General features: G+C 58.1%; 1 protein-coding gene across 3 annotated transcripts in view; it reads left to right on the forward strand.

Moving 5' to 3' along the window:
- Positions 1-1,636: 1,636 nt before the first annotated feature.
- The window catches only part of RAMP1 (receptor activity modifying protein 1), a 54,228-nt gene continuing 36,472 nt past the window's right edge, over positions 1,637-19,392 (forward strand). For all 3 annotated transcript variants that reach the window (XM_042950709.1, XM_042950708.1, XM_042950710.1), the window contains exon 1: positions 1,637-1,718. In XM_042950709.1, coding sequence (XP_042806643.1) covers positions 1,682-1,718 — 37 coding nt within the window. In that variant the 5' untranslated portion in view covers positions 1,637-1,681. The remainder of the gene's footprint in view (positions 1,719-19,392) is intronic.

Raw genomic sequence — 19,392 nt, forward strand, 5'->3', positions numbered from 1 at the left:
GTCCCCTAGCACAGGTGCATGGAGCCCGGCTGGGGCCCCACTTCTCGCCCCTCACCACCCCCTTCCTTCTGGTGGCCCTTGCCCCTCCTCTCCTCCCAGCCAGCCCTCAAGACACACTGCAGCCGAGCCAGATGGGACACACTCCACATGTACAATACAGTTCCTGGCATTTGCGGGATAGACTGGAGAGCAGGGACTGCACTGTTTATCTAGCACAGTCTTGCGCACAGTAGGGACTCCAAGGCCTAGCAAATGAATCAAGTGGGGAGGCCGGGCCACCCAATAGAGTGTATCTTCCTCAGGTTCAGGAAGAGGGGCTAATCAAGGCAAGAGAGCTTGTGCCCTCCCCCGCCATCTGACACAGACCCCTCACTCTCAGGACCCTTGGGGTGCCCCAGGTGTAGGCATGCCGGCCTTGAGGCTCCCCCCTCCCCCCACCCTCCAGCTTGGATTCAGAAGAATGGATGGGCCAGCACAGGGTTGTCGGCTGCCTCCTGTTCTCTGGGCAGACAGCAGGTGGCTCTGTTCCCCTTCATGTAGCCGGGGAACAGATTCCCTCCAGACCTGCGCTAGGCGCCGCGCTCGGTGTACCGCGGTGTAGGAACCAGCCACGACGGAGATGTGCCCACTGCACTCGAGGGGGTGATTCTTTCCCTCCCACGCGCAGTGAGCACAAACCTGCTGGGTTCCTCGGGGCTCTCCTTGAATAGGCTGTCACAAGGCCGAACCACTGAGCGGGGAAAATAACCACCAGCATGGCTTTTTCATGTGTCCTACTCACACCTCTGCGCGGGGAAAATCTCCTTCCCCACGGCGCTCCCGCCCCCCGTGTACCCCAAGGGGCCCTTCTCTCACCCTCTATAACGAATATGCCCAAGCTTCTTGTCCGCTCCCCGTGTGAGTTCTCCCGGCCGGCAGACGACAAGTCTAATGCCGTCATCTCTCCACTCAAGTTCAGAGTCTTGAGGAGGCTCCCCAGCCTCGCGTCTGCCTCCCCCCATCCATCCCGGGCAGCAGGTCCGTCTGGGCCGCCTTTCGATCCTCCCAAGAGCCCTGTTCCCTCCGACCCCAGGACCTTTGCGCATACCTGACGTGTCCCTCCTCCCCTGCGCCCACGCCATGGCTCACACTGCAGGTCTCAGCATGTATTCCAGTTCCTCACCGTGTGTCCTTTGGGGATTAGTAAGCGTCTCCCCGAGCCCTGGGACTGGCTGTATCCCCCGAGAATCCGAAGTGCCCACACCTTGGGGGAGAGCGAGATGCAGAAAGGAGGTCTTGACCTTTCGCAAAGGAGACCCCCGGGGCAAGAGTGCCCGGGACCTAGGGAGGGGAAGAGGATGGTGCCCGGGTTGAGCCTGAGGTGCCCCGTCTAGAAGACCCTCTCTGGCGTGGAAACGTGTTGGGCGAACACTGCAGGAGAGCCCGCGTGCGCGTCCCAGCGGAGGGTCCCGGGGACCCCGAGCTCGCAGCGCGCGGCGCGGGCTGCTCGCCGCGGGGTCGGCCTCCTCCGCGCGCCGGGCCGGCAGGTGCGGGCCCGCCCCGCTGCGCCCCCGCGACCTGCCCGCCCCCGCCCCCAACCCCCTCCGGAGCCGCGGTGGGCGGGGCCAGGCGCGCGCCGCCGCTCCCCGCTCCCGCCCCCGGCGCCTCAGTCCTCGCGGGCGGCCCGGCTCGGCGGCGCGCCATGGCCCGGAGCCTCGGCGGCCTCTGGCTGCTCGTGGGTGAGTAGGGCCGGGGTCCCTCGGGCAGGTCGGGGGGAGAGGGGCGGCCTGGGGGCCCCGGGAGCTCGCAGGGGCGCGGGCACCTTTCCCGCGCGCGCCCGCGAACTCGCTTCCCCGCACCTGTGCTTGCCGGCCCCGCGCGGGCTCCCGCGTGTTAGCAGGCACCTTGCAGCCTCGGCGCCGGGAACGGGGTCCGCGGCCCATTTATCTAGAAACTAGTTAAAACCGAGAATCTCTGTCTCTCTCATGCAGCACTTGCTGATTTGCAAGCAAACCTCCCTAGGATGTCCTTTGCAAAAATGAGACCAGCCTTCTTCCTCGGGAACGTTTCCAAACCTTCTTGTTGTTGTTTGCTTGTGAACTTGGCACTTCTGTGTGCTAGAAATTCAAAGAGGGACTCTCGGTGAGGAGGCAGAGCATACTCAGCTTTCTGTTTGGGGAGAGATTATAAAACAAACCCAGCGACTAGAGGAACCTGCGCCACAGACTTAGCATAATTTACCTTGAAGTTGTCCTCATGACTTCCCTGTCAATGCTAAGAAACCTTGCTAAACTGCTTTAGCCACTGGACTCACTTCATGTAGTTAGTTACTTTTTAAGAAAAACTAAATACAGGGCACTTAAGCGGAAGAATCCAGCGGCCCGGAGATGCACGGCCGGCGGCTACTGCCCTGGTACTTGTGGTCTTTCCCCAGAACAGGTGATGTTGGTGGGGAGCGCCTGAGTGCGAGTCCTGATGAGGGATGACCGCTGCCCTGATTATGTGGGGGGGGGGGGGGGGGGGGGGTGGGCAGCAGCTGGGGGCAGTGTGGCTTGTCGGCGGAGGTGGCCCAGGCCACCTGGAGGAGAGGGGCTTAGGGACGCACAGGAGCCTGGTGGTTGCAGGCTGGCGGAGGAATCTCTCTGCATTTATTAAAACCCTTAGCATCTGCTTCCCTGCAATGTAATCTGAAAACTGATCTTGCGTCTTAAAGTGTTTTGGCCGAGGTTCTGTGTAAAGCAAAATCTTACAGTATTATTCTACCCTTTTGTGTTGGGATCCATGTGGCTTGACATGGAACTTACTGTCTTAGTTTCCTAAGAAGTGAACATGTCCCTGCTAACAAGGCAGGAAGCCGGGTTGTGTCTCTTTTCTTTTAAGGCAACTAACTAAATGTCCTCACTGCTGTCCAGAAGCTGCACCCCCTAAAGCCTGTGTAAATAAACACTATTGTCATGATCACATGTAAAGTCTTTCCTTGTTTACCACGAAGGTAATGCATGTTCTGGAAGTTCAAAGTCCTGTAATCTTAACATTATTCTGAGTGGTCTGGCTAATGTTTGTATCTTTATTTTCCAAATAAACGCCGCTTTACGAGGTTATCAGTAAATTAATGTCATTGGAGCCCAGCAGTAATTAGTAGAATTACGGAGCCCACAGTGTTTTCTTCCCAAATTATAGCAGTAGCCAGATCTCCCTTGGTGATGCAGATTTTGCTACCCAAAATAGCAATGTGGAATTTCTTTCTTTCTTTTTTTTTTAAGTATGCTAGTCCATAGGCTCAAGAACTTAACCGTAACAGTTTTATAACCAAGCTGTTGTAAGCCTGGACTTTGTGTATATGCTTGTGTTTACAGAAGACTGGTATGACCGCATGCATTTTGTAAATTTTAAGTATAGCCACTGGAAAGTTTTTCATCAATCAGAAGAGAAGGACGTTTCCAGAGGAGCCAGGGTTATTCTGGGATGGCTGTGTTTGTTGGAAACCCCTGTATCTGTGAGCCCACCCTCACCCGGTGTGCTTCAGTGACATGCTTGTCTGTCACCTGACCTGGGAAGCAGGTGCCCTCCCTGGTGTGCAGGGAGGCGGGGGTGGGTGGGTGGGGGCATTGAGGGTTTTCTTGCAAGGCTGCCGTATTTATTGAAATATATGACTCTGTAAATACACGTATAAATGTTTGGGACTGACTGGGATGTCGTATAAATGTTTGGGACTGACTGGGATGTCGCAGGAAATACAATAAATGTGTCTACTTTAGATTGTGGTGCTGGTTTCAGTCTGGAGACAGTTCTAACCCTGGAATCCAAAGCCGAAGGATTCTTGTTTGCTAATCAACTCGGCGTGTTTGTTTACTCTCCCTGGGTATTTAACCGCAGGGAGAGAAATTTCTGGATTTTTGTCTCCCTCCCGTAGGCATGTTACGGTCAGGCCCAGGCCAGAGCTGTTGAGAGAGCTTGTACCCACGCTGCAAGTCGTAGTGAGCCTCCTGCCAAGGGAATGTTTTCGGTGGAGTCCTTCCTTATGGCAAATAGCTGGTTCTGTTCCTCCAGATTCCCCCCCCCCCCACCGCCGCCTGGAATGAACCGATTCCACAGCTTCTCCTCAGTTAAAATGTGGGTCTAGCAGAGTGTGTGATGTGGTTGCCGCTTATGGTGTGAATGCCAGCGCTGAGCCCCCAAGAGTGGAGCCCCCAGGTTTGGCTGCCAGCGTCCCCAGCCCTGGGGCGGGCAGAGCCCTTCCTTCCCGAGGCCAGGCCCACCCGGCATGGGGGGGCTCTCCCCTCTCTGGGCCCCGACTCAGGCCTGTCCGTCAGGATTGCCTCAGGGAGGGCAGGGGACCCTGGCTGAACAATCCGTTTCCTCCTGGAGCCGTGGGAAAAGCGGGCTCCCTCCCCTCGGCTGGATCTCCGAGCCCGGCTGTCACATCCCATCCTGTGAGCCGCGGGTGGGGGGACCATGACAACACAGACGGACAGGTGCCTGCTGCGCGGCAGGCAGCAGTGGGCTCTGAGGGCTTGGCAACCCCGCCGGGAGCCTCTTCTCTCCCAGGCCTCAGGGGAGGCATCCTGAGGGTGTGTGGCAGGGAGGAGGAGAGCAGGAGTGGGAAGGGGAGAGGGGAGCCGGGTGGAGGAGGCCCCGTGCCCGCCTGCCTCTGCATGCCAGAGAGACAGGTGATGCCGAGAGAGGGGATGCCCGCCCCCCCTCGCACACAGAGCCCCCCGGTGAGGTGGCCTCGTCAACCAGACCTGCCTCCCTCCGTGACAGGATGACCCCCGCCGCTGAGTGACGTTCTAGAGAACTCGCGGGCTCTCGGTGAGGATGGTTATGTCAGCACAGCGGCCCAGGAGGGCTCCCGACCTAAACAGGACCGTATTCATGTTAACATAATGAAGTGATTGTTGTCCGTGGAGAAGATTTGTTTTTTCCCCGAAGATTGTTTTATTTCCGTATTTTCCTTGCCACGGAAAGGCCTCACTTCCATCATCATCTGAAGCATGTAAGCACCCCCCTGGGAGCGCCCCCACCCCCACCAGGAGACGCACCAACCAGGCCATGGGGGGCAGAGGCCTCGCTTCCTTTGTTCCTCATCAGGCCTCCCGCTGCCTCCTTTATTTGGTCCTCTGATGCCGCCCTCCCTGCCGTGGGCGGTCCCCACAGTGGATTCTGGGACCTCTCCCGCCCGGCCTTGCTTGCCTCCTGCCCCCCAGCTGCACGGCCCCCCTTCCAGATGTCTGCCTGCCTCTGGGAAGCCTTCCCCGGCTGCCCCTCCCGCCACCCCTGGGGTGGGCAACCACCTTCCCACCGGGTCACTCACAGGGGCTGGGGTGCAGGGGGACCTGGGTAGCACCCACCGTGCTCTGCCGGGCTCTGCACCTCCTGTGCCCGCAAGGCCCACCAGGAAGGAGTCTTCCTGAGCCACACGTGCCTGGGAGGGCAAAAGGCAGCAACTGGCCCAGGGAAAGAATTGCATACCGACGACCGCCATATTGTCACATGCTCTGACCCGTGATCAACTAGAATTCAAGCCGTTCACGTATCACGAAGCAAAACCACATGTCACAGAGGGAAGAGGTCTAGAAGGCATAATCACTTAAACAGAAACCTGGTGACACTGATACCCAAGGTTGGCTTTCTCTGTGCGTGTGTGTGTTTATTGTCTCTAGAAGATTCCATGGGTATGATGGTCAGAGGAAAGATGGCCGCTGGCTGGGTAGGTGGACGGATAGGAGAGCGAAACCGTTTCTCCTGGAAACTCCTATGTGTCCTGTATCTCAAGTGGGTCGTGTTGTGTCATGACAGGAAAGGGGTTCTAGTAGGTAGCCCGCTGCTGGAGGCTGCCCTGTTCAGCTTTGGACAGCCCCTCACCCCCGCAAGAATGGCCCAGCACCAACGTCTGTGGGGCCGAGGCTGAGAAGCCCTTCCGTGTAAACACATAAACAGTGCTCTTTGCATAAGCCATGGGGGTAGAGCTGGAGGTGGGGGCCCTTCTCCCAAGCCCTGAGCAGTTTGGGAAGAGCCCTCCAGATCCCCAGGGTGGTTATGCAGAGGCCTGAATCTTGGAACTTTCCGGAAGCCTTGATGGCTGAAGTGTGGCGAGAGGAGGGCTTTGAGCAAGGCGGGTGCTCGAGGAGGACCCGAGCCTGTGGGCCAGGGTAAGCCGTCCAGATTTCATCCCAGGGCAGTGGGGAAGCCTGAAGCGTGTTAAGTGGTTTGGGAGAGCCGTGGGCTGCTGTGCTGCGGCGGGTTGGAGGCAGGGGACCGGCGAGGGCTGGCGGGACGGGGGTGCAGCCGGAGGTTTGAGGTGGCAGGAGTGAGGGACGCGCCGTGGGTTTGGGTGTGGGCCGCAAGGAAGCAGGGAGGCATCGGGAGCCGCCGGGCGCCTGGCAGAGGCGGAGGGTGGGGGTCCACCGCGGGGCTGGCGGGGAGGACGCATGGCCCCCACTTAAATTCAAACTTCAGATAAACGACCGACCGTTTTAGTATAAGCCTGTCTCGTGCCATACTTCTAAATACTCGTGCTTAGCTGACGTTCAGATTTACCTGGACGTCCTGTATTTTTATTTGCTGAAGCTGGGAGCCCCAGTCACAGCAGCCACGTTCCCCTTGGACAGTAAGGGACAATGGCAGGTAGGCCGGTGTCCACACAAGCACAGGGCCCAGAAGAAAGGTACGGCCGGGGGAGACATCACAGCCGGGAAGGTGTGCGAAGCACAGACAGAAGGGATGAAGACGGGTGCTGGCCGGGGACTAGCAGTCGAGGCCACGGAGAGGAGACAGATGTGGCTGCAGGGTGCCACTGGGCACTTTGACAGGGGCAGCATCCGTGGGGCCCCTGACAGAGGGGTCAGCCGGGGTCAGCCAGAGAGCCTGCCGACCTCAGGTTCCCTCTGGGGCGCCCTGGTTTTAAATATGCAGATCTCTGGTCCACCTGGGCCGTCTGCCCGTTTTCTAGCTAAGTGGCTATTGGGGTTTGAATGGCAGTTGCTCTGATTTATTGACTGATCGGGGAGGATTCACATCAAGACCAGCTGGTTAGGAAGCCGCACTCAGTGCCTCCCCGCTCCAGCAGGACCCCGTTTCCCCCGCGGGTTCCTAGCAATTACTGCAAACGGGCTCCCCTCCCCTATTTATTTTCTAACTGGCCGCTGCTGTCCTCTAGGCTCCTTTTCGTATGTTTGTGGTGTGGTTGGTTGGCCTCTCTCCCCGCCCTCGGTGTCTGGCAGGGCTGTCTTCTGGCTTTGTTGCCGTCCTTCTCCCCCTTGACTCTTTCAGACACGTCATGAGATCGTCTCGGGGCCCCTTCGCTTTGTTTTCTGCCCCCACTGGCTGGGACGGTGTCTCTTCTGCCAGCAGCGTCCCAAACCTTCGGTCTTTCTCCTTCGGGAGCAAGATGCTTTTTATGTGATGTTATCTCAGCTGGGTGAGCGGGGGAGGAAGGAAGGAGAACGAGCCTTCTTTCCATGTGTGAGCTCTGTTTTCTTGATGTGAAGGAAGAACCGCTAACTGCCGCCGCACTAACAGCGGGAGGAGTTGGGAGCTCTCTGTGGCGGGGGGGGGGGGGGGGGGGGGGGCTGCTGGCGCCACAGAGGGGGGGGCACAGGTGGAGAGGAGGTCTGCATGCGAGCCTCGAGCCTTTCTGGGACAAACGGGGTCTCCCCAGGAGTCTGCCGACCGCTGCTCGTCTTGTGTTTTGCTCCTTCGTCGCTAGGTCAGGTGGCTTCGGGGCGTGGCGTTCGCGGCACTGGGTTCTCTTCCCAAAAGACGTGCGAGAACTTCCATCCTTTCCGTCTGTATCGGGGCAGTTTGCGAGGCACGAACGAGAGACATCCCCCAAGAGCTGAGGACCCCCATTTCCACCCAGAAAACCATCTGGGTGGAGCCCCTTCGGGGCTGAAGAGAGCAGACTCTCATGGGTATGGGTCCGCCTGGGTTTCCTGTTTCTCACGGCGAGGACCCTGTTTCACATTTTCCGTGAACTTGTCCGTTTTACCCAACGTGTAACGATATAGACAATTATCTTATTTTTCTACTTGTGCCTGTGGACGTGTGCCCTTTTTCGGCCCGATTCGCGAACTGAGGGTTTCGCGTTGTTCCTTGATGGACGTGGACACGCGTGATCTCTTGTCATCTGTCCCCCAGCCCCACCCCCAGCAGACCAGTTCTTTCTCCTCAAATGCTGAACCCGTTTGCTTTTCTTCTTAGCACTGAAACTTGTCCAGTCCATTCTCTGCTTGGCCTCTTGGCCGCCTTCCCCAAGTGTCTGTCTTGTGGCCATTGTTAATATTTTCTAGATTTTCCGTGTGTGTGGCTGGCTTCAGTTTCCTCCTTAGCCTCTGAATTCTTTGGAAGCAAGTTTTTTAAAAATCCCAACTGCTCAGGTTTTTTGGTTTCTGCCCCGATATTGCTGCTTTTATTGCATTGAGGTCATGGACCACCGCTGTGGTTTGTCAGGGCTCCTTCCTGGCCTTACAGAATTTTCCCTTGGTAAGTGGCCCATAAGCCCACGGGAAGAGGGTGAGGTTTGGTGTGTCGATTCTGGTCTTCATAGGAAACTACATTATGTAGGTAACCTTACTTATTTTAGTTTTCCAGCTCTGCCAGGGGCTGAGAGCTAGAAGCTCACACCGCTGTTGTGATCCCGTGCGTCTTCCCTGGTTGAGCCGCCGTGCGCTGTGCCGGGAGGGACAATAGGGAACCCGCGCCTGTGACCCCTGCAGGTCACATCTATGTGGCTGGTTCTTACATTCATCCCACTCATTGCTTTGTCCGTTTTATTTTATTTTATTTTATTTATTTATTTATTTATTTTTAGCATCTAGGTTTTGAGAGACAGACACAGAGCATGAGTGGGGGAGGGGCAGAGAGACAGGGAGACACAGAATCGGAATCAGGCTCCAGGCTCTGAGCGGTCAGCACGGAGCCCGATGCGGGGCTGGAACCCACGAACCACGAGATCATGACCTGATCACAAAAGTCAGACGCTTAACTGAGTGAGCCACCCAGGCGCCCCTAGTTTTTTATCTTTAATTGCTGTAAAATATACATAACATAGGGGTGCCTGGGTGGCTCAGTTGGTTGAGCGTCCGACTTCGGCTCAGGTCATGATCTCACGGTCTGTGAGTTCGAGCCCCACACCAGGCTCTGTGCTGACCGCTCAGAGCCTGGAGCCTGTTTCCGATTCTGTGTCTCCTTCTCTCCCTGACCCCCCGCCATGCATGCTCTGTCTCTGTCTCAAAACTAAGTAAACTTTAAAAATAAAAAAATACATACACATAACATAAAATTTACCACCTTACCCGTGTCAAGGTTCTGTGGCACAAAATACGTTCACGTTGTCGGGCAACCATCCTCATCATCCATCTCCAGAACTTTCTCGTCTTCCCAGACTGTAACTCTGCCATTAAACGCTGACTCTTCATAAACACGAACACCCCGTGCCCCACCCCCCACCATCTGCTTTCTGTGCCTAGGAATGTGTACTTCATAGGAGTGAACTCATACAGTACTGTCTTTTTGTGGCTGGCTTGTTTCACTGAGCCTGATATCTTCGGGATTCACCCACCTACAGCATGTGGCAGGATTTCCTTCCTTTTCAAGGCTGAACTAGGGCGCCTGGGTGGCTCAGTCAATTAAGCGTCCCACTTCGGCTCAGGTCACGATCTTGCGGTTCATGAGTTCGAGCCCCACGTCGGGCTCTGGGCCGACAGCTCAGAGCCTGGAGCCTGCTTCCGATTCTGTGTCTCCCTCTCTCTCTCTGCCCCTCTCCCACTTGTTCTCTCTCTCTCTCTCTCTTTCTCTCTCTCTCAAATATTAAAAAAAAAAGTGTAGATAGGCTGCATTTTTATCTGTTCATCTGTTAGTGGACACCTGTGTGGCTCCCGGCGTCTGACTGTCACGAGTCGTGCCGCTGTGAACACGCGTGTGCACGTATCTGTTCGAGGCCCTGCTTTCACGTCTTTTGTGTGTCTGCCTGGGATTGCTGGCTCAGATGGTAGTTCTGTGTTTACTTTCCCGGAACTGCCATCCTGGTTCCCACGGCCAGGGCACCATTTTGCATTCCGTCAGCAGTGCTCAAGCGTTCCAACTTGTCCACATGCTCACCAACACGTGTGATTTTCTGGTTTTCTGAAGGTAGCCATCCTGGCAGGTGCAAGGTGCCCGTCACTGCTTTCCAGGTGGAATTTAACTCTGTCAGCGATGATACTGTGGTTTATCGGTTTTTAGTCTGACGTTGTCTGACTCCACTGCCCGGTCTTTGGGTGTTATTCTGTGTCGGTTAGGTTTCGGGCCCGCTTTAGCATCCCATTTCCTCATGGATGCGGGGGACACGTGAACAGGTGCCCCCACGTCTAGCACAGAGCAGGCACTTCTGGGGGGGGAGGGGAGGAGGGAGGCAAGGATCTCTGGGCCAGAGCAAGGGGATGGTGGGCTGGGTCTGCCAGGAGGATCCTGGTCAGGTGACAAGCAGAGAACCTGCTTGATAAAGGCTTCATCGGAGAAACTGCTGTTTGAATGGCGAATGAAACGGGGCTGCGGCCTAGAGGACTTTTCCTTTTCTCCCTTGACTGGCTTCTCAGAGAAGAGCCGGGGCTGGGGATTCCTCTTGCTGGGGATGGAGAGTCTTTTGGGGGGCAGACGGGACCCCTGGAGGGCAGTCAGTGTGCTCGGAGGGAAGCACAGCAGTGGTGACATGCCCAGAGACCACGTGGGGAATGCCGGAAAGGACCGCGGCAACCACACAGGGGCTGGCACTGGCGCCTCCTGCCCGCTGGGGACAGGGCTTGGTGACTGAAGGGCCTGGTCCGGGGGAACCAGAGGAACCAGCCATGAGGGAGGCAGGGGCAGGTGCTCCGAGAGGCCGGGAGCTCCTCCCTCAGGGCCTGGGCACCTCAACCTCTAGAACACTTGTCTCCAGGCCTTCCTGGTCCCGCCCCGTCGGTGCCATTCTGAGACCACCTCCCCCAGGGAGCCCCCTGCACTGTGGTTTATTTGTAAATCGAACACCTGCGCCAGTGCCCTGCGTTGTCATTAAACACACACCAAATAGCCTTCTTTGACAGGTGAGCTCTGAAAATTGGTTTATAAAATCACAGAATTCCTTTTGCCCTCCTCTGGTGGTACCACAAGTCCCTTCAGGATGCCAGTGATGGCCGTGGGATTGAGTCTGGGTGCCGGCCCCTCCAGGACTCCGAGGGCCCCTTTGGGCCGTCTGTCCTCACCTTGACCTCTCCGCTGGTGCCCCTCTGTGGGAGCGGTCCTCCCAGTGAGGGGGCAGGGGTGGGGAGGCCTGCACCTGCTTCCCTCAGCACCTGCACGCCTCCAGGCATCACTGTCGGTGGCTGGGTGGCCATCCATCGCGTGGACCTCCTGCCGCTCGAGCAAGACCCCTCTCGACCGCTCATGGGGAGGATGGCCCCGAGGAAGCCGGCCTGCAGAGATGCCTCCCTTCAAAACTCCTGTGGACGTCAGTCATCCACAGGCCTTGGGGCCGCCTTGGGGGTCCCTGGCACTGAGCTGGCCGGCCTCACTGTCTCTCCCAGGTGTTCTGAGAGGAGCAAGTCAGGGGTTGCCTCCTGGCTGCACCACTCCTGGGCTGTGTGACTCTGGGCAGGTCTCTTAACCTCTCTGAGCCCCCACTGTCTCCATCTGTTAAATGAGAGAACGAGAAAACCTGCCGTACTGGTTACTTGCAAGGATTAACTAGACCGATGCCTGTAGAGGGCTTAGGACAGGACTTGGCCACTTGAGGCGTGGTTGTCGCCGCCCTGGGCGGGCGTCCCCAGCGTGAGCCGTGGGAGGAGAAGCACTTCTGGAAGTGGTGCGTAACAGACCTAGAGCCGGGCCTTCTTTCTACCCATGATGCCCAGCTTGCTTCCAAAAAAAATACAGATGGTGGCTCTTGGCGGAGACACAGATATCCTCAGGCGCCCAAATGTGACATGGTATCGTGTCCCCAGCACCAGCACCCTCTACAAGAGGTGAAAGCAACAGTATTTAAAAGGAGAGACGAGAAGACCATCTCCTAAGACCCAAGCCACTCTGAGCTTTCTAGAAGCCAGAAGAGGCCTGAGAAGGGAAGCGGGCCGTCACCGGCGAGGAGTGCGAGGTGTCCCAGTGCATTCACACCTACGCTTTCCGTGCCGTCAGCCCCCAAACTCCCCAGAAGCCGCTGCAGGTGGACACCGTGTTCAGGGAGGTGCAGGCCCCGAGCTCCCGCATTCGGCTCAGGACCGGGTCCTCCTGGCAGCCGCCCCGAGGTCAGAGGAGGGCTGTGCACTGGGCAGCCAGGAAGGGATGGCTCGCGGGGCCTTGACGCCCGAGTAGGGAGTTTTTACTGGACACACGAGAGGTTTAACCTCTTTTTCGGTGGGTTGTCATCTTGGTTTTTGTTTTCATTTGTCAGAATAGGCTGATGGATGAGGGCAGCGTGTTCAAACCGAGTTCCGAGTACGTCATTCCCTGGGGCACTCGGGGACAGGCCAGGCATGTAGCGTCCTGGGGATTTGGCTCCCGAGGGGGTATCCTGGGGAAGTGGGTGGCTCTCCCTGCTGGCACCACTGTAGCGGGGGCCCGCGGAGTGAGGATCTTCCCGACGGTGATTAGAAGATCTGGAAAGAGCAAAGAGGTAACATTTTACCAATTGTATGTTTATGTGGGATTTTTAAACTGTTTTTTAAGTTTATTCGTTTATTTTGACAGAGAGAGAGAGAGCGTGCAGGGGAGGGACGGAGAGAGAACCCCAAGCAGGCTCTACGTCGTCAGCATGGAGCCTGACCTGGGGCTCGATCTCACAAACCGTGAGATCATGACCTGAGCCGAGATCGAGAGTGGGACACTTAACTGAGCCACCCGGGCACCCCTGCACTTACCAGTTTTAAACAGTTGCAGTGAGGTGTAACTGACCTAGAGTAAACTGAATATGTTTGAAGTGCACAATTTGGAAGGTTCGGACATACGTGTATACCTGTGTGTGGACTCAAGACAGTGAGCCCCTGAAAGCGTCCCGGCCCCTCCCAGCCTCCCCCTCCTGCGCCTCCCATGTCCTTCCCCACCGTCACCCCTACAGGCCACTGGGTTCAGGCCTCCAGTGTCCTGTGAGTTGCCAAGGGAGGCTCATGTCGAAAACCCCACCAAGGTGGGCTGTTCATTTTGAAGTGGGCTCGCTTCCATGAAAACACGTCCTCTGGAAAGCATTAGCCCACCTGGTGCAGGAGGTGCCCATTTCACACACAGAGAAACTGAGGCCCAAGAGGTGAAGAAGCCTGCCCGGGGCCCCAAGCGAGGCCTCCTCTGTCTGGGGTCTCTGGAGGCTCGCAGGCTGCACTCCCCCTTCCCCCACTCACGGGCACCTCTGGGGGGTCTGCACTTCAGCCTCCAGCCGGGTCACCCTGCAGGAAGGCCTCCCTGCAGCTGCCCCTCCCCCGCCCCGCCCCCCCCACCCTTCACCCCAGCCGCCCCCCGACTGCAGCTCTGGAGGACGGCGTGGGCTCTCGGGTTCTCCCTCTGCAAATAGGAAATCAGCCAGAGCAGGATGGGCCCTTCCTGCCAGATCCGCAGGCACAGACCAGGGACCCGTAAAATGGGACATATGGGGTTCACATCCTGGGCCCCTTGTGTCTCGTTGGAAAACCTAATATTAAAGGTCTCTCAGTGCACCTGTCCTGCAGCCCTGAAGCCCAGGGTCCCCCAGGGGAGCCCGGCCTCCCTGTCTTTCCGGCCCCCGGTCACCTTGCCTGAGGGTCCCGCTGCCCTTGTGTGGCCACCATTGCTGCTCAGGTCAGGGGCGTTTTCTGCTGTGGAGAGAGGGAGCTCGTTCTTGGAATTCTCCCTAAAAGGACACCTAATTCTTGACGAACGCACATGCCAGGGAAGGCTGCTGTCCTGACACGCCGAGGACGGAATGCTATCTGCTCACGGCCTCCGCACACAGCCTTTTAAAGACAGAGTTACGAGTGATTTCGTTCGCAACCACACAGGAACAGAACCCATCTGGCCCCAAAGAGCAGGGTTTAAAACTTCTGGCAGTTTTAGTCAGTTTTAAAATGGTAAGGTACTCTCTCTCCAAGGAAAGAAACCCCATGAGGCTTGTTTAAGAAAAAGGGGTGCCTGGGTGGCTCAGTGGGTCAAGCGTCCTGACTCGGCCCAGGTTTGTGGGTTCGAGCCTCCTGTCGGGCTCTGCGCTGACAGCACGGAGCCTGCTTGGGATTCTCTCTCTTCCTCTCTCTCTCTCTCTCAAAATAAATAAATAAACATTAAAAGAGAGAAGAAAGAAAGACACCTTAAACCAGGCACCTGGGCAGCTCAGTCAGTGAAGCCCCTCCGTCCTGTGTCTCTGTCCCCGATTCCTCGGGTGCTCCCAGGAGCCCCTGGGGGTTTCTGTCACCCGTGGCCGAGCGTCCTGACCGAGAAGCACGTTCATCTTTGCCCTGAATCTGACCCTTCCTGCACAGGAGGGGAGCCCACGATGGAAGCGCCCTAGCTCCCCTCTCACACAGAACACCCGCTGACCCTCTGGTCAGCCAGTGTCACTGTCCCAACGACAGAGGACAGATGTTAACGTGCACGCACGTCAGAGAGGGTGGGAGAGGCGGGGCCGCAGATACTGTTCTGAGAAAAGAGAGCTGCTCCAGCCCCCAAATGAGGCTGAGGAAGTGGCCAGGGGAACGGCTGGGGACAGCTGGGACCTCTCGGAGGAGGAGGAGGCCACAGCCACGGACAGGCCACGCTTGGGGAAAGGCGTCTGTTCCCAGTGGGGAGATAAGCAAGGTGCTGGGGGCAGTGAGGGCTGGGGACAGAGGGGTGACTCTTGGAATGAGGCTGGATGGGCAGCTTGGAATTCCTTCCGGAAGCCGGTGTCCTAGCACCCCTGAGCTCCCTGTGAGTCCCCAGCACCTCTCTGTCCACGGCCGGTGGGCTTTCTCAGGGGTACCCTCGCCGTGCTCGCGTGGGATCCATGGGGCACCCGCCGGGGCTGTTGGGAAGTGGCAGGAACAGAGGGGTGGGGGGCTCCTGAGGGCAGGACTCCTGAGGGCTCCCAGAGAGCCCCAGGGACATGCTGTGGCCTCCCGGCCTCCACTGCCACGCACCCTGGCAGGGGGGCCCTCCTTCCCAGAGCATCGAGGGAGGCCTGGCCTGGCCCACACGTGGGTCCTGTCCTCAGGAGACCCTCCAAGGAGTTTTCCCCACGTGCCATCCTTTTACCCCCACCCTGCCCGCCGGCCTTACTCCCCAGCTTCTCCGGCTAACACCCCAGGAGCCTTCCGGGGTGTCCTGCCCACCCTGGTGAGACCCTGCCCATGGGACGCCCTCCAGGAAGCGGGCACAAGGATGGCCGCGGCTCAGACTTCTGCTGCCTGGCCTCCCCTCTACCTCCGCCTTCGTGGGGTTTGTTGTGTGTTTTGTTTGGGTTTAATTTTTCTTTCGCTGCTCTGGAATGTCGCTTTGTCAGCTTTGACCCACCCTGTGATGTGTGCAGCCTGGGGCCTGTCACGTAATTAGTTCAGTGGCTGAGTTCTCTCTCCCACGCCGGTCTCACGTTCTGGCGGAATCGGTGGGGGCTCGGGGGTCTTCAGATGAACCCTCTGAAAGAGCGTGGAGCCCGTGGACGCCGCTGGGGGCGCCTTGCCGTATCTCTTCCTGGGACCCACAGGATATCAGTCCTCCCCTGACCCTGAGTCTCTGACTCTGCAGGGGCGCTGTGTATGTGGGTGCACACTTGTGGCTGGACACCTGTCCCCTTCCCGAGAGCTCTCGCTGCCTTGAGGGGATAGCTCTTGCCCACTTTGAGACGTCCTGGCCTCTCTTCCAGGAACACAGGCCCTGACCAGCCTCCCGGTACCCGGGACTCTGGGAGGGCCAGGGGAGGTCACACCCGAGGGGACTTCAGGGCATTGCTGTCAGTGCTCCCAGGTGGCCTCCACGGCTGGCCTGCCCTCCAGCTCTCCAGTGTCAGTCTCCTCTTCACTCATGTTTAAGGCTGCCAGTCAGCTCTGTTACCTCAGCCAAGACTGTTCTTTACCTCTTCCTCTCCCGGTTTGACACCTTACTTTGTGAGTCAGCTGTCACCTCTGCCCAGGGCTTCAGCTTCCCATTCAACACTCCATTCTAGCACAGCTGTGGGCTGGGTCCTATCTATCCACCTACCCATCCATCCATCCATCCATCCATTCATCCATTCATCCATCCATCCACCACCCACCCACCCACCCATCCATCCATCTACCCACCCATCCACCCACCCACCTGTCCATCCACCCACCCATCCATTGATCCGTTCATCCATCCACTACCCACCAACCCACCCATCCATCTACCCACCCACCCATCCGTCTACCCACCCATCCACCCACCCACCTACCTGTCCATCCACCCACCCCATCCATCTGCCCACCCATCTGTCCATCCAGTCATCCGTCTATCCACCCACCCATCCATTCGTCCATCCATCCATCCATTCAGCTGTCTATCCACCCACCCACCCACCCATCCACTCACCACCTGTCCATCCACCCACCCCATCCATCTACTCACTCATCTGTTCATCCAATCATCCATCCATCCACCCACCCATCCATTCGTCCATCTATCCATCCATCCATTCAACCGTCCACCCACCCACCCACCCATCCACTCACCACCTGTCCATCCATCCACCCATCTAGCTTCCCACCCATCTGTCCATCCAATCATCCATCTATGCACCCACCCACCCATTCATCTATCTACCCATCCACCCATCCATCCGTCCATGCACCCAGCCATTCATCCATCCATCTATCCACCACCCACCCATCTATCCATCCATCCATCCATCTACCCACCCACCCAGCCAGCCAGCCGTTCATCTATCCACCCACTCATCCATCCACCCATCCACCCACTCATCCACCCACCCACCTGTCCATCCACCCACTCCATCCATCTACCCACCCATCTGTCCATCCAGTCATCCACCCATCCACCCACTCATCCATCCATCCACCCACCCATCCATTCGTCCATCCATCCATCCATCCATCCAACTGTATATCCACCCACCCATCCACTCACCACCTGTCCATCCACCCACCCATCTAGCTTCCCACCCATCTGTCCATCCAATCATCCATCTATGCACCCACCCACCCACCCATACATCCATTCATCCATCCACCCACTCATCCATCCATCCACCCTCCCGGCCATATGTCCATCCATCCAACCAATCATCCACTCATCCATCCACCCACCTGTGCATCCACCCACCCATCCATCCATTCGTCTGTCCACCCACCAATGTACCCACACACCCATCCAGGAACTCTCCATTGAGCCCCCTGAAGCTGCAGTCTGAAATGGCACTTCACAGCCTGCTGTCATGACCCCCATCTATGACCCCCAACACCTGTCTTCATCTTCTGCCCTCTCCTCCAGGTCTGCAGTGAAAGAGAGGTCAGGCCCTCCACTATATTGCCCAGCTTCCTGCCTAGTCCCCAACACCTTGGGACTGGGCATTAGCTGAGTTCAGTCAAACCTACACCTCTTCTGGTGCTGGGTCCTTAGGCCTGCTTCTGAGCCCCAAAGCCTCAGTTTCCCGTCTAGTAAGTTGATGATCACAGTAGGACCTGCCTCCAAGATATCTGTGGGTGTGAAGAGCTTGGGCAGTGCTGTGCATTGTAGAGGCCAGAGGACCGTTTCCTTTGCATTTTATTCTTGGAAGACGGAGGCAGAGGGGGCAGGTGTCTGAGGGGCCGTGGGGCGAGCCCACTCAAGTACACACCCCCTTCTAGTCCATGTTTCAGAGTCAGGGACCCCAGAACTCCATACCCAGTGTACCTGCCCTGAGGGCTGCCAGCCTCTCCTCAGGTGAGCTCTTCCTCCCGCCTGCGGCCTTATGGGCTGCAAGGGTCAGCTGAGTGTCCACACATGTCCATGAGGCCCAGCAAGGAGTCCAAGAATTCCTGGTACAACCCTGGGTTCCCAGCTGCAGTCTCCATCCAGGGATTTGGCAAAGCCGTGATGGTAGGGGTGGGGCTGGGGTGCCCTGTGGGCAGAGGGCCAACATTGCCTGGGGGGCAGTAGGTGGGCTGGGCCTCAAAGAGGGAATGTGAAGGACCTCCCACCCTGGCCCTGCACTGTTCCCTAGGGAGGCGGAGAAAGCAGATGTCCAGCGTGGAGAGGAAGAGGAGGGAGGCCTAGGGGTGGGGACCTGGGGGACAGTCTTCCCCACCTGCCCAGCAGCCACCAGAGCCAGTTGTGGGCTCAGGGGGGACGAGGGAATTTTGATCTGGGCAGTGCATTCCCTTAACTTTTTACTTTCGAGCTCATATTTATTAAGCAGGAGGGTAAAACACATTTCACATCACAGTTTGTCAGCCTGGTTTGTAACTGGTGAGCATCCAGACATAGGGGATGGGAGCAGGGAGCTCCTTGCAGCCTGTAGGCTGTTCCTGGGACCAAGGGCTGCAGCCTGGACCCCATATTCTGGCCCACGTAGGCCAGAGGCCTGGTGGCATTGAGGGGAGGAGCCCGTGTCTGGTCCCGGGGTCCTCAGTTTGCACATGTATGAAGTGGGGGTGTGGAGAACTGCATCAGGGGTTGGTGCGAGGGATGGAGTGGTGCATGAGCATCAGACCCAGGCCCGGTGCTGCTTGTGACGGTCAGTCCTGGCCTCGTCCCCACGGAGCACTGGGAGGCGCCGTCAGACCCACTGTCAGCAGGCAGGGACCTTGCTGGGTTCTGCGGTGATGGATGAGCCACAGGCTCCCTCTCCAGGGATTATGTGGAAGCGGGTTCTGGGATGGGTGTGCAGGGAAGACAGGGGAGGATGTGGCGGGGGAGGCAGGGGAGGGTATGGGGGGAGGCAGGGGAGGGTGTGCGGTGTGGGGGGGGAGGGAGGGGAGGGGGAGGGGGGAAGGCAGGGAACCTAGGATCTGGAACCTGGAACCTAGTTCCCTCGGTCCCCGTGGTCAGCTGAGGGGGAGGGGGAGGCAGGGGAGGGGGAGGAGGAAGGCAGGGGAGGGTATGGGGGGAGGGGGAGGCAGGGGAGGGTGTGTGGTGGGGGGGAAGGCAGGGGAGGGTATGGGGGGGTAGGCAGGGGAGGGTGTATAGGGAAGGTAGGGGAGGGTGTGTGGTGGGGGGGGAGACAGGGGAGGGTGAGGGGGAAGGCAGGGGAGGGTATGGGGGGTAGGCAGGGGAGGGTGTGCAGGGAAGGCAAGGGAGGGTATGGGGGGGTAGGCAGGGGAGAGTGTGCAGGGAAGGCAGGGGAGGGTGTGCGGTGGGGGGGAGGCAGGGGAGGGTGAGGGGGAAGCAGGGGAGGGTGTGTGGTGGGTGGGGGAGGCAGGGGAGGGTATGGGGGGGTAGGCAGGGGAGGGTGTAGGGGGGAGGCAGGGGAGAGTGGGCAGGGAAGGCAGGGGAGAGTATGGGGGGGTAGGC

This window comes from Panthera leo, chromosome C1 (genome assembly GCF_018350215.1).
Source record: "Panthera leo isolate Ple1 chromosome C1, P.leo_Ple1_pat1.1, whole genome shotgun sequence".
Taxonomy (NCBI): Eukaryota; Metazoa; Chordata; class Mammalia; order Carnivora; family Felidae; genus Panthera; species Panthera leo.